Consider the following 13,951-nt stretch of genomic DNA (forward strand, 5'->3'; position numbering starts at 1 on the left):
ATACAACGGAATATCACTCAGCCATAAAAAGGAACGAAACTGGGTCATTTGTAGAGACGTGGATGGACCCCGAGACTGTCATACAGAGTGAAGTAAGTCAGAAAGAGAAAAACAGATATCGTATACTAACGCATATATGTGGAACCTAGAAAAATGGTACAGATGAACTGGTTTGCAGGGCAGAAACAGAGACACAGATGTAGAGAACAAACGTATAGAACTGGTTTGCAGGGCAGAAATAGAGACACAGATGTAGAGAACAAACATATAGACACCAAGGGGGGAAAGTGGTGGGGGGTTGTGGTGGTGGTGTGATGAATTGGGTGATTGGGATTGACATGCATACACTAATATATATAAAATAGATAACTAATAAGAACCTGTTGTATAAAAAATAAATAAAATAAAATTCAAAAAAGAAAGTATTAACTGATCATACTTCATGGGCATCCATCAATTGTGGACAACTTGGATTTAATTATAAATAGTATAAATATATAGCCTAACACCTCAACTTATGTTTTGAAGAGTACGCAAGGATTAATTTTTGCAATCAGAAAGGTCATTCAGAATGGGCAGGCCGTGGACTTCTAACAGGAAGCACATTGCCTTCTATCTATAAGTACAATTCAACGAAGCCTTTGCACAACAATGCCTTGATGGTTTGTCTATGTCTTGGTAGGGGGAGTGCTCAGCTGAGGCTTGCTTCTCTCTCTACCTGATGAAAGAGCCTCTTTGTCTTTTGTTTTTTTAAAACAGGAAACCAAGGAATGGGGAATTTGGGGTAGAGGTCCCCCGTTTTCTTAAATTGCCTGAAATCCAGTCTATTATTGAACGTTAATCATTTGAGTGAACGGTTAAATATCTGAATAATTTTATATTAAAAAGGAAACATCACTAGCATAAATTAAAAACTGGAATCACCATAATCAATGGAATGCCAGATAAATACTAAGTAAAGGAAATATTGTATAATACCATTACAGTCCATCTAAATATGCAGACCTGCCTAAGGTTCTGAGCCAGAGTTCTGCTTTCATCCTTTTTTTAAAAAGGATGAAAGAGATGTGAAAGACTCATTAGCCCCAAACTGAGACTTCCTTCGTGACTTAAGATTGAAAGCGAACGGAAAGGTGAAAGAACGTCCCTACTGTGTAAATCACTGTGTTATATTACCATGTCCATATTTCATATAAGATACGTGGGGTTTGGGGGGATGGGAATGGTTTGCTCTTATTTCTTTAGCCAAGAAAACTCTCCCTCCTCTACATATTCAAATCTTTTTCACTCCTACTTTTGGGCCGGGGAGCAAGGACCTCCACGAAGTCCTCTCGGAGTGAATTTCCCTTTCCTTCCCATGGCGGGAATTTATCTTTGTGATGCATACTTGGTGATACATAATCACACACCCTCCGCGGCACGTGGGATCCTCCCGGACCGGGGCACGAACCCGCGTCCCCTGCATCGGCAGGCGGACTCTCAACCACGGCGCCACCAGGGAAGCCCCGAATAGATTTTTAAATTTTAAGTATCACACCTTATTCTATTTTATCTATTGATAGTTTTACTCAGTTCAATGATGCTTACTTCCATCTGAGTTTATTTTATCACAAAGGATTTTTAAAAATCTAACATGCAAATGTATTTAATGCACCTTCCATCTACATTTACAAGTAAATATTCTCTGTAACAATGTAACGTCAGGTTTGCATAATAAAGGGTAACATCTAATTAAGAAGCAAATAACCCAAATATATTAGAAAGTGCAACTAAATACATTTTCACTGTGCGGTTGTTTAATCAATATTTCTTGAGAAATGGAGTAATTAATTATCAGTAATAAAAATTGCTTTGTATTAATAAATATCAGAGAACTACAAATAGGAAATCCAGTAATTTTATGCTCAAGTATTTAGTTATGTCCTATAGCGAGGTTAAAATTTTATTTCCAAATAAACAATCAACATTTACGCTAGCGAGTGCATTCCTAACCCAAATAGAAACTGAAACAAACACTGTCGTGCCAAATACACCAATGATAATTACAGACCTACATACCCTAAACGTTATATTTATCAAAATACCTGCACCGAAATACATACTTTTTACTTAATAACTACTCTCAGGGTTATAATCAAACATACCTACACATGAAGGTTTTGTGAAAACCAGTCTTCCCCAAAGTTAAAAGTTTCTTAGCAAAATAAAAATTTCAAGAGTTTATCATAAAACAATGGTATTTTCTTATGTACCCTCTAACTCCTTTGTTTTACCAAGGAGTCAGCTCTGTGTTGATTTTATTCAATCCTAAATTAAAATTTTAAAGAGGAATTCCATTTTTACAGCTGTTGATACTTTAAACCTCCTCCCCACCTCCATTTTTATTGAGTATTAAGGTACGCTCTTAATAACAAATAAATATTCTTTCATTATCCTTTCATTCATTCCTATATTCCACAAATACAATATTTATTGAGAGCCTCGTGTATTCCAGCCCAGACACTGTTCCAGGCCTGAGGATGACAGTAGCAAACAAGACAGATGAGGGGACAGGACAGGCTGTAAACAAGCAAAGGAGACCGTTTCTAAGGGTGACAAGTGAGGCTACAGCACAGGAGTAACTCTCATCCCTCTAAAAACTGTTTGAGCCATCAAGCCAGTTTTATCCGGGAATCTGAGTGATGTAGAATGGTGTGTCTTCTGTCCCTAACCCACAGGGAAATACTGCCAATGCTACAGAAGATTATAACTGTAGAGTATATACGTTAAAAACAAGATACAGGGAAATAAACCATAGCCTAACTTTTAAATAACATGTTTCCTTGAATGGGATAAATCAACCAAATAATCACATGTTGCCCTTCACAAGAGCTAACTGGGTTTTGTAGAAGTTTGGAACACGCCCCCTCCTTTAATACATGATCCTAAAGTTAACTCAACCTTAAAGACAACACTCATATGTTCGGGGTCAGTAGGCATTTCCAGGCCGAGAATAAAGAATATTTCTTTTAAGCCGTGTATGGTACAAGGCTATTTGCTCTACCAAAAAAGGCAGCTCGTAAAAGTCTGTGGCTTGGGTGTTTTGGGTAGACGATTGTCCAGGTGTAGCAACAGTTAATTAAAGTCGACTTTGGACAACATGCCTCTTTGAAGCAGTCCTCAGACTCCGAATTTTTGTATGACATGAAAGAGACGCTGCTGACCAAGAACTCAGTTTGATAAATGATTGGTCTCTAATGATTAAGAACAATATATAGCACCTAGTAGGTGCTCAGCAAATGTCTGCTAGAGTTAATATGGTTTTAATTATATACTTTGGCCTTGGAACAGATAGGTCCCATTCCACTCAAAGTGAGTTATTTTGCTTATGTAAGAGGTGCCTTTTCTATTGTTAATTTACAATAAGAATACGTTTCGACCATGACCTGACCAAAAATAAACATTACTGAGTTAATCGTTCGATTTGTATGAGAACTTGTTGGTCCCCCCAATGGCTAAATGGTAATCGTCCTGTGGAATTTAGCTCTGCCGCCTCTATTGACAATGGCAATGAACCTGTCCATAACAATAATAAGGGCTTGTTTTAATAGAACGTTCCATGCATTAAACACATTAATGACCCATGAAATAACTGTTTTATCTGTAACACATTAAGCTACATTGCTAAAACGATGTATTAATTGAAAAGTCTGCGATTTCTCTTAACGTAAGATTTTGGATAGTACAAAAATGGCATGAAAGTTATTTTGTGAAAATAAAAATAATTCAGAATTAGACCCCTACTAAATGACTGTACGAAAAATCAAAACTTCTAAAATAAGCCTGGTAATTTTAGGAGTATTATTTTGATACACTCTTATTTTTCTGATCAAAAATGATGTCTGTCTGGATTATGACATAAGAGCTTTGTGAATATTTTAAAAGCTGGTACTTTTCTTCTCTGTGTGCATACCTTCTGTAGGACTTTTTTCTCTCTTATTCTCTTTCCTTAACGGGTACAAAGACTGCCATACCCAAATTTAGCTCCCTTACTTCCATCTTTGTCAATTTTCTAGTACGATGTTTGATATCATCAGAGCACCAGTAGTGTTTTCTATAAATATGTGCTATCACAATTAAGTCCAAAGCAATATCAAACAGAAAACGTCGCTCTTCCAAACACGAAACATAATGCACGAAGAAAAAGTATGTGAATTATCAGTGTGTTTTATAAATTCTCTTTTGGGGGGCATACAAAATATCAGACTAGAGACAATTATTTTACTGTCTGTTTCTTGGATATCAAAGAGAATTTTGAAATTCATCAAAGCTAACCTTCTGTTATGTACAACAGGCTAAGCTGAAAAGAATGTTAACAAGTTCAATTTTCATTCAATCAGCACTACTGCTCTCTGAAATGTTTCATTGCAGGAAAGAAATAAAAATAATCTATATGGTAATTATGAGGATGAATCCCCCAGTAACTTTCAGCTACATGAAAGGTCAGTTCTATTCAAGATATTTTATCAGTCCCCTGCACATACTCCTGTCCTGTCATTTTAAATCTGAACAGCATTTTATTTTCCCATTTACTGCTACCTGCAGAATTAAGTACTTAAGCCAAATAAGAAAAAAAAAAAAGAAATGTTGAATGCTGGCAAAGGCTATAATAGCATAGAGATAAATCGTTCAGCTGCTCTCTTTCTAGCCTCTAGGGCTGCAGATTTTTCTTCTCCTGGTGCACTGTGGGTATTCAAAACTTGTTCAACATGATTTCATTTCATTTCAGGCACTGCCTGAGAAAACTAAATTACAGAATCAATCATACAGAAGGTCAGAGTGAGACTTCATTACAAGTATTGCATGCTTGCATGAATATCTTTCATTTATGACTGACCCAATATGTCACAATAGCTGTCTAGTAAAAATAATCCACTTTCTGAAATTGATGTACTACTGATGTCAATGCTACTCAGCAGGCTGGGCAGATTATAGAGAGGTGTTAAAAAAAAAAAAAAAGAAAGAAACCCTTTGGAGCGCATGTTGTCGATTTTTAGGATTGCAATCTTTTGTAGATTAAAATAATTTCCAGATGATCATCTGAACTGACAATAATGCTTAGAGGTAAAGAATTTTTAACCAAACTATGACTGTTGATTTCAACTTGCCAGCGACATTCTGTGTGAAAATACACATATCCACAACAAGCAAATCAAGGTTGTTCTTTGAAGTCACAAATGCATCGACTTTCAATTTTTTCAACAATTCGCTTTTGAATACCAGGGCATTATTTGCATATTTTGAAATGGGAATGCTAATCATTAGACTCTTTTTAATCCCCCCTTTTCTTTTTTGCTCCTGCTTTCTGTTTTTTAAATATAATGGCAGAAACTTAAGGAAGATAAACATGTTGTGCTGGTTGCCAACAAAAATGCAGCTAATCAGTAATGTGACAAACTGTCACTCTTTCTAAAGGAAAACCAATGAAGCTCTGAAGAAAAGCTGGTTCAATACCCCATAAACAAGCTGGCTTTTCTCCTTATATGAAAGTCTTAATTCACCATAGCAATCCTTAACAGACAGCCATATTCATTCGGATAATAAAACTTCTTACTTGCATAAGGTACGATAGCCAGTGCACACTGGGAAGCCGAGTGCATGATGTATAAAGTATTATTTATTATTTTTCTGGTGACCTTCCTAAGGGAAATCTCCGAGGAGCTGCTGTGGAGCATTATGATGTCGCCAGCCACCTCGGTACCCGGAGGGAAATATAGAAGAACCTTGACATAACCTATTTTTAACCATGCCTCTGGCGATTCTGAATTCAAGTTTATAGGTGAACATGTCAGGAAGTACATAGAACAAAGCCAACGACACATTGTATTCATCATAATTCTGTCCTGGTACATTTTATTTTTTCCAACATTTGTGATTTAAAATCCCACGACATTTCTTCAAGGTGAAATTCTACTAGAATTTTCAACAAGATTAGTTTGTTTCCAGCCAAAATAAATATCATTCGGGTTCAGCAAAACTTCAGAAAGGCACCAATAAATGTGATGAGGTCCATGTAAATACCATGACAACAGCTTGCACTTGGCTAAAGTACTCATACTTTTAAAAATCAATGAAATAATTCAACGGCTTGAGTGATTAGCAGTACATTACAAAAGAAGCATTAAAAATTGAGTCCTCTCTTCCAATGCCAGTCCGTGAAAGCATTGTTCTTTAAGTGTATGTGAATATCATAATTATTTTATGATTCCATCTTTAGTTCTTTCCAATATAGTAAATTCAATTGACCATGAAATGAAATTTCATAGTCAAAATGCCTCCTTTACACTTTTTTTATAGCAGCAATCACAGTTTTATAGCTTTAAGGCAAGGTAATTCATCAGATGTTTAATTTAAAGGCAGATTCTTATATTATTAATAAATATTTACCAATTTAATAAAGCACACATTTTAGCATGCATTATATGGTCTTTTAACTATTTCCCTAACTTAAATGAGCCTCGCTGAGCATCTATGAATAATGGTGAACCCTGGGCAAACTCTCTTGGTGACTAAACACCCTTTTTATTTTTATTATTTTCCAGGCACAACACTGCAAGGCTGATTATAGAGGAACAGAGGACAGAACCCTCCCTTCCAGTGTCAAAGGGACAAAAATGTAAGAAAGTCCACAGGAAACAATTATTTGTGATGGCGAGGAACGTTTATGAATACTTAATGACCATTTCCCGACTGATCCCTGCATTCTTTTCTGACAAAAAAGTAAAAATAAAAACCCTGATGTTCAGCTCAAACACAAAAGATCACAGGCAAAGAAAATTATGTTGCCGCAATCCTATTTGGGAAAGTAATCTTATATTTCAGAGAGCACACTGAATCTTTGCACTGCTAATCCACTACATATTTGGCAATCATCTGTTGTTATCTGGGGAATTAACAATGAAACCAATAAACATCGCTGGCATGGTCATAATGTGCACAGAAATACGTAAACAAGCAATAGGAATTGTTTTTTGTTATACCAACACATCTGTTTCATTTTATCAGGGTTAAAAAAAAAGCCCTATAAACTATTAACCTTGTTTTAAAATGTCTGCCTAGTACCTCACCTAGATAGACACAAATGCATTATATACTATGGTAGAAAAAAAAAACAATCCCAGCAGATGAGTTTAAAATATTTAAGCAGATTTACTCTGGTGATTGCTAACTATAATTGCACACTAAGAGAAACAGAACCAAAATTATTGCATTAGTAACCTTGGCTCTCTGGAGGGCCTTAGTTGATGTTTACAACAATAAATACCACAATTAGGAATATTTCACACAATAACCCGCTCTATATTTTTCTCTGCTGGTTATAAGCAATTACTCTTTCTCCCTTTCTCTGTACCACAGTTGGATGTTTCATCTCAGGTAGGCGCAAATCATGTATCATAAACGTGATGCTTTAATCCAACAAATGCAAAAGACCCAGGCACTTGATAAGGGCTTCCATTTCTAAAAACTCTCCTGGGCAAACTTTCCACTCAAGTACACCTCTTTGTCAAACCAAAGGCAAGGGAAGATGGGCTGCTTTCAAACCAATGAATCAGACTTCTCAGAAACTCATTTCAAACCAGAAGGATCTTGTTGGGTCCTCCTCTTTCAAGTCAACCAACCCAGCACGCTCTTGTCCCACACCAGGGATTAATCCACCACCTGCATTTAAACGGCATTGGGAAGAACAATCCACACATCCACCGGTGGATAGGCACGAACATGTTTTAGAACATGGGCTCTCAGATCTTTACCCTGAGAAGTACAAACAATAACTAAAACACTTTCAAGCAGTAAATTTGCTGCCTACCATATGCAACCCACTGCTATGAAGCACGCCATCTTGTTCCACGAGATTTCTTGAGATTGTAATGGAAGGAAGATCCAGGCTTTGAGGGGGAAACTGGGGCGTGAATTCACTTCCCTGGGAAGGCAACGGATCGCTGAGGCCTTGAAAAGGTAGAAGTACATCAGGCATGCCCAGAGCGGGGTCCGACTCTGGAGGTGGCGTGATCGGGGGTATTTCAAACTCCTCATCCCCGAGGCTTGGTGTATGGAACGTCTGCTAAAGGAAACAAAATACAGATATCTTCATATTCTCTTCCTATATCTTATTTCTCCTTGGAGGGAAAAAGAAAGATTTCGCATGAAAATACTACACAGCTAGGCCAAATATTTATTTCTCAAATGAAAATATCTTAAACACAGATTTCCATATATAAAGTTTTGCTGATCATTCTGATTAAAGATTTGAGTCTCATTATCATATGATTTTAATGGAGTATCAGTATTAACAGTTTTTTAATGCGTACTTAATTAGCAACATCTGTCTCTGTTGTTAGTTGGAGCACTAGCGACATTAGATTTGGCTATATAACAAATTGCCACTTTATTGATATGTTAGTGAAATGGCTCAAACGCTCACATTATCCACATGCTTCATCAAATGCTGACGATTTTGTGGAGCACACACACAACATTAATCCAGAAGCGAACATTACACATATTTCCTTTCTGACACAACATATAAAACAAGTGATACTGAATGTATGGTTTGCCTTTTAAATTTCCTTATTGGTGTATTCTCAAGTGCAATGAATGCTTCCATGGAAATTGTTACTGTTTGTAATAAAGCATTTCATATAAGGATTATCAGAGTATATATATCCATGGCTTTTATTTAAATTGTAAGGAGAGTTATTTTCTTTTATAGGAAGATTTTGCTATGTATTTATCAGAACACTGTTCTTCCAGTCTTCAGCTTTTGAAGACCACAGAACGAGCATAGAGATATATCGATAGAAATGTTCTAATTCCATGGATGTTGCTCAATTACCTAGACAAGTGTTATTTCTCAAGACCTAAGTAAATAATGCATTGTTTTCTTCACGGCTACTTAGAGTCTTGAAGATAGTGTTTTCACGTAGGGCCTTGGGAGGCAAATCAGGGCTGCCTTGCTGAACGCCATGAATTATCTTTCTTACAATAGAACTTGGATTTTGTGGGGAGAAGGGTCAAGGTCTAGAATATGTTTTTGGTAGGGTGAAGCGGTTCGGGGACAGCTCAGATACTTTTTATTCCTAGCTCAGAGGGTCAACATTATAGTTCATTTATTACTAATAGCATTTTTTTGAAGAATGAATTGGTGCCAGATAATTTGAATCTGTTGTAACTGGTTAAAAGAACTAATTAAGAGCTGAAAATCATCCTTCTTCAAGCTATCAATGATGATGTAACTTAAGAACCATTTGAGAGAAAATAGAAACAAACGCAAGGGGGAAAAAAAAAAACATTTCTTGCCTATAGAACCTGTCGACTACTATTTGTATCTCACCAGAAATAAAGAGGTCGCAAGCTATGGTAGTCTATGGCAGGACAATTGAACATCTTGAGGTTCTTAGCAGATTCAATAGATGCAAAACATTAGAGCATAATAACACATTTGAAAGCTAGAATGAAATATTAGATTTTCTGACATATTTATTCTAATAATGACCCCCCCAAGTATGTCAATTTCTGACTGTGGTACCCCGAGTTCTCAAACACAAAGGGATGAATTGGCCACAAGCGTGGTTAGCTAATGAATGTAACCCTATGGCTGCATTTGCCGTTATTTTGGCACTAATGTGGTCTAGTAACAGATGCAGCTGTAATTTGTGACTCATTTGCTACCCCATTACTGCTTAATGAAATCTAACATATCACATTAACAATACGGATAAACACTCATTCTTGATATGTGGCATTTGGCTGTTTTCATTACCACTGTAATTAACACTTGAAATATTATTTCAATAAATATTTAAAGTACTTTAAAAATGGTCGGGGTAATCATGACACAGACAGAAAACATAAAGCAAATGTGTGAATTTCAAACTCAGAGCCTCCTGGTCCCCGTAGTTTTATCTACAGGGCGATATCTATGGGAAGGGAGTCGGTTTCAGGCACAATTTCGACTTTACAGCATCAAACCTAAAGTCTTCCTGAATTAGTCTGTACTCATTAAAATGTTAAAAAAAACAAATAAATTTACTTTTAATGCAGTGTTTGGGAAATTAGCCACATACTATAACATAGTGCATTAACATTTACTTGGGCTTTATGTTTTGTTCAAGAAAAGATGTACAGTGAAATAATTATATAAGATTACTTCTTAAATTCTAACATGTCTTAAGTGAGGCAGTAAAATTAAGGTTGTCATTTTTATTTTTGTTAAGGAATAAAGAGAGATCTTACATATCATGCGTTCCTCCAGTATATTTTTTAAAGACAAATTAATTCTGAGCTAGAATTTAATATATTACTATTTCATAACCTAATAAAATAATACCATAATATTACATTATATAATGAAGAAAATGCTAAAATCTTAAATGACTTTTAAAGAGGGGTAATCCATTAAATATAAAGTTAAACATTCCTTAGAGAAAAGAGTAATCACCACACTGGTTATCTGAGATAATAAAAATAACCAAGTATGGCAGCAACCAAAGAAAAAGACATTGACTTTTGCAACTATGCCATATGACCAATATCAGATTAATCAGTTAGTTTATACGATTACTTTTTACAGATATTGACTTTCCAGTGTTTACCTTGTACATGTTAAAGTAGTATGTACATGATTAAATACCATCTGTACTGAAATGTTCAAAACATTTGTTCCTTTTGATAAAAATGCAAATCTGGAGAACTGTTGTATCAACATATAACAGCCAATGTCTGACACGGTGAATTATCACAGCTGGAATTAAATTGTCTCTGAACAGCTGCTGGCAGTAGAGCTTTCATCAATGTTTGATTCAAATGTAGGGAAAAAAAATCCTACAGAATGAAACATCATGTTGTCCTTACAGATGGGGTTTGTGCTCATTATCACAAACAACACAGCAGCCAGTGCCAAACAATATTCCCTTATCTAGGCAGTATCCTTGGTTAGAGAGATGATGGTCACTGCAAAAATGATTAATCCACGGATACCCTGAGTTCTCGATTCTCCAACTTTTTCTACTCATTTCGCCAAGTTAATTTCTTCCATACCACTTGCTTCCCTGTAACTGAGATCATTTACAAAGCCATTATGATTTTCATTCTCTGGGGTCAAGCTGGTCCAGTTTCCTATATTTGAATGTATTTGGAAAATGAAGACTTTTTATTACAGGAATCACAAGAGGAAACGTTCCATTTGGACCAATTTCACTTCTGCTTGTTCTTGTTTTAAAATCTTAAATCTCACACAGTCTACCATTTTTTAGGAAACCATTTCTTTTTTTAAAAATTTGTATTGGAGTATAGCTGATCCACAATGTTGTGTTACTTTCTGCTGTACAGCAAAGTGAGGCAGTTATACATATACATATATCCACTCTTTCTTGATCTAATCAAGATGGAGGTTGTTCTGGAGGGCAGGCCAAAGAGACCAAGACAGCAGCCTCAAGTCACTAAGTAGGGAAGGCAGTGAAAACAGCAATAAAAATATGTTTGTTCCATGGGCACTGGTAAACTGCACACAAACTCAGAGCCACCATGGTGTTGCATTTCAAATCCATCGACTGATTTTCCTAGCTATAGCCAAGTCTTGGAGCATGCCCATTCATTCATTCATTCATTCAATACATATTTATTGAGCATCTGCTATGTGCCAGGCACCCTACTCGGGTGTGGGAATCTAACAAAAACACTCATTTTACACCACTCTCACTGAAGACCCCAGAAATTGTAATACTGTTCTGCCACGCTGTTCCCAAACTATGTCAACTCAATGAAATTATCCCCAGAGCTGTGTGAAGTTTAAATATTTTCTATTAGGAGTCCCTTCCATCCTAGTTTCCAAATATAGTTTGGATAGATAGTCTATCCTTTCTTATATATTTACTTTTGCTTGCATCTGTGTTCTTTTCATCAAGAGATGTGTATGTGAATTACTAACGTTCCTAACAGCCGATGGACGAGTGATAAAGACTTGTCAGGTTATTTTCTCTTCCAATAGGTTTTTCTCGTTTTTCCTCCAAAGTCGTTACCTCGTGCCACGTAATAACAAGATAAATTCAATACTTGGCTTTTCCCTTCAAGCCTGTTAAATGATCTAAATAACACACAAAACATGAACAGATACATTAAGGCAGACACCTACCTCGCTGGCTGCAAAGAAAGCGTTGTTTGCTTCAGCCATATTCATGTAGTTATTGTTATTTCCAAACTGAAAGAAAACAGATCGTTTTATGTTAATACGCAGCATCATAAAGAATTCTGGCGGTTTACTTACTGCTCATATGGGATTTGGAAAGAATGTTGGTGTTATGAGATAAAAGGGTGGTTTCACTCGGACCAAATGTGAACTGTGACAGATTTCAGAGCACTATGCTATGTGCTGTCGGCTGGTTCCCTTAGAAAATAAAGCACCGAGTTAAGCTAAAGCGATAATTCTAGAAAATAGTGTTGTTTCTCATCGAGACTAATAGCAAAGGGAGACAATTGTAAACGTTTGGCCAACTGGTCACTAGTGGGTGTTGTTTATCGAACTGGCATTTGTCAGAGGTTAGCAGGAAAAGAGTTTCCAAGAAAATCACCCTGACACATTTTTAAAGCATGTTGGGATTTCATAGCTTACTTTTCAAGAACAGATGTCACAAGTGTGGGTAGGTTAAAATGTGAATTAAAGTGAATAGAATTCAATTCCCAGGACTCAAATTCTATTTTCCCGTGAATGGGGTGTGGCGTGAATATAAATAAATAATAAGACTAAAGAGTATTTTTTAAATCTCCAGAGTTTCAAACGATATCTATATCCATCAGAGCTGTTGAAAACAGTGGTATTTAATCTCTCAATGTAACATTAAGTGCAAAGAGGTTTAAAAAATAAGCGGGATCCTATGAACACAGCAATTTTTAATTCCCTAACACAATAGCCCATTCAGGCCATCACAAATAAGACTGTATCAGCATTTCAGACATAAGCTCTTTCCTTCTAGAGACCTGTTATCAAAATGTAAAACTTGGATTTTGGCAGAAACGTATTTTCAGGTTCAGATGGTCTAAGTAGGAACGTTTTGTTGCTTTAAACATTCTCTTATCAGTCTGGCAATGTGGAAAGGCTCTGTGAGCATAATTATCCGGAGCTATATTATTTTCATGATTTTTAAATGGTAAAAGAATGCCCTTCTTTTTATAAAGTGTATTATTTCCTTCCTTTCATGCATCAAATAACACATAGGTTTGGTCTCCACAGGGTGAAATGTATATCCATTCTCTATTATAAATAGAGCTAGTAATTATTTAAAGTAAAAGGTACAATTTTCCCAAAGAGATAGGTACACAGATAGATACAAACACACAGATAAATACAGAGAATAAATATAGATACAGACATATAGATATGAAAGACCCACATAATCCTCCTCCCAATAAACCCACAAGCACTTATTTCTGGGGGGCTCTCATCCTCTGACTCTGAACCTGTAGGATTCGTGCACAGAAGCGGGATTGACACGCTGCACTTTCTCATGTCAGGGATCCAAGAACCAAGCAGGATTTATACGGAAGGCTCTAAGGGTTCCAGAACGCTGTTATGGTCTACAGAAGCAAAATCCCACCCTGTAAAATCACACCTAAATACATTCTCACACAACGAGCCCTCAGATTCATTTGAATAAGTATCTTTATAAGGATTTATGAAAGATGTATTTGTTAGCGCTTAAGAAAGCCCTTTAGTTTCTCTGAAGGCATGTGACATCAAAAACACATGGTGATGGCTTCACAAATGTATACTTATCTCCAAACTCATCAAGTTGTATACATGAAATATGTACAGTTTTTTTGTAGGTCCATGATACCTCAATAAAGTGTTTTTAAAATAATTTTAAAGGGGCTTCCCTGGTGGCGCAGTGGTTGAGAGTCCGCCTGCCGATGCCGGGGA

General features: G+C 36.3%; 1 protein-coding gene across 1 annotated transcript in view; it reads right to left on the minus strand.

Moving 5' to 3' along the window:
• TOX3 (TOX high mobility group box family member 3) overlaps positions 1–13,951 on the minus strand; it is a 106,235-nt gene that overhangs the window by 18,823 nt on the left and 73,461 nt on the right. The window contains exons 2-3 of the mRNA XM_024125036.1: positions 12,170–12,235; positions 7,847–8,101 (exon numbers count right to left, since the gene is read on the minus strand). Coding sequence (XP_023980804.1) covers positions 7,847–8,101; positions 12,170–12,235 — 321 coding nt within the window. The remainder of the gene's footprint in view (positions 1–7,846; positions 8,102–12,169; positions 12,236–13,951) is intronic.

Source organism: Physeter macrocephalus, chromosome 17 (assembly GCF_002837175.3).
Source record: "Physeter macrocephalus isolate SW-GA chromosome 17, ASM283717v5, whole genome shotgun sequence".
Classification (NCBI taxonomy): Eukaryota; Metazoa; Chordata; class Mammalia; order Artiodactyla; family Physeteridae; genus Physeter; species Physeter macrocephalus.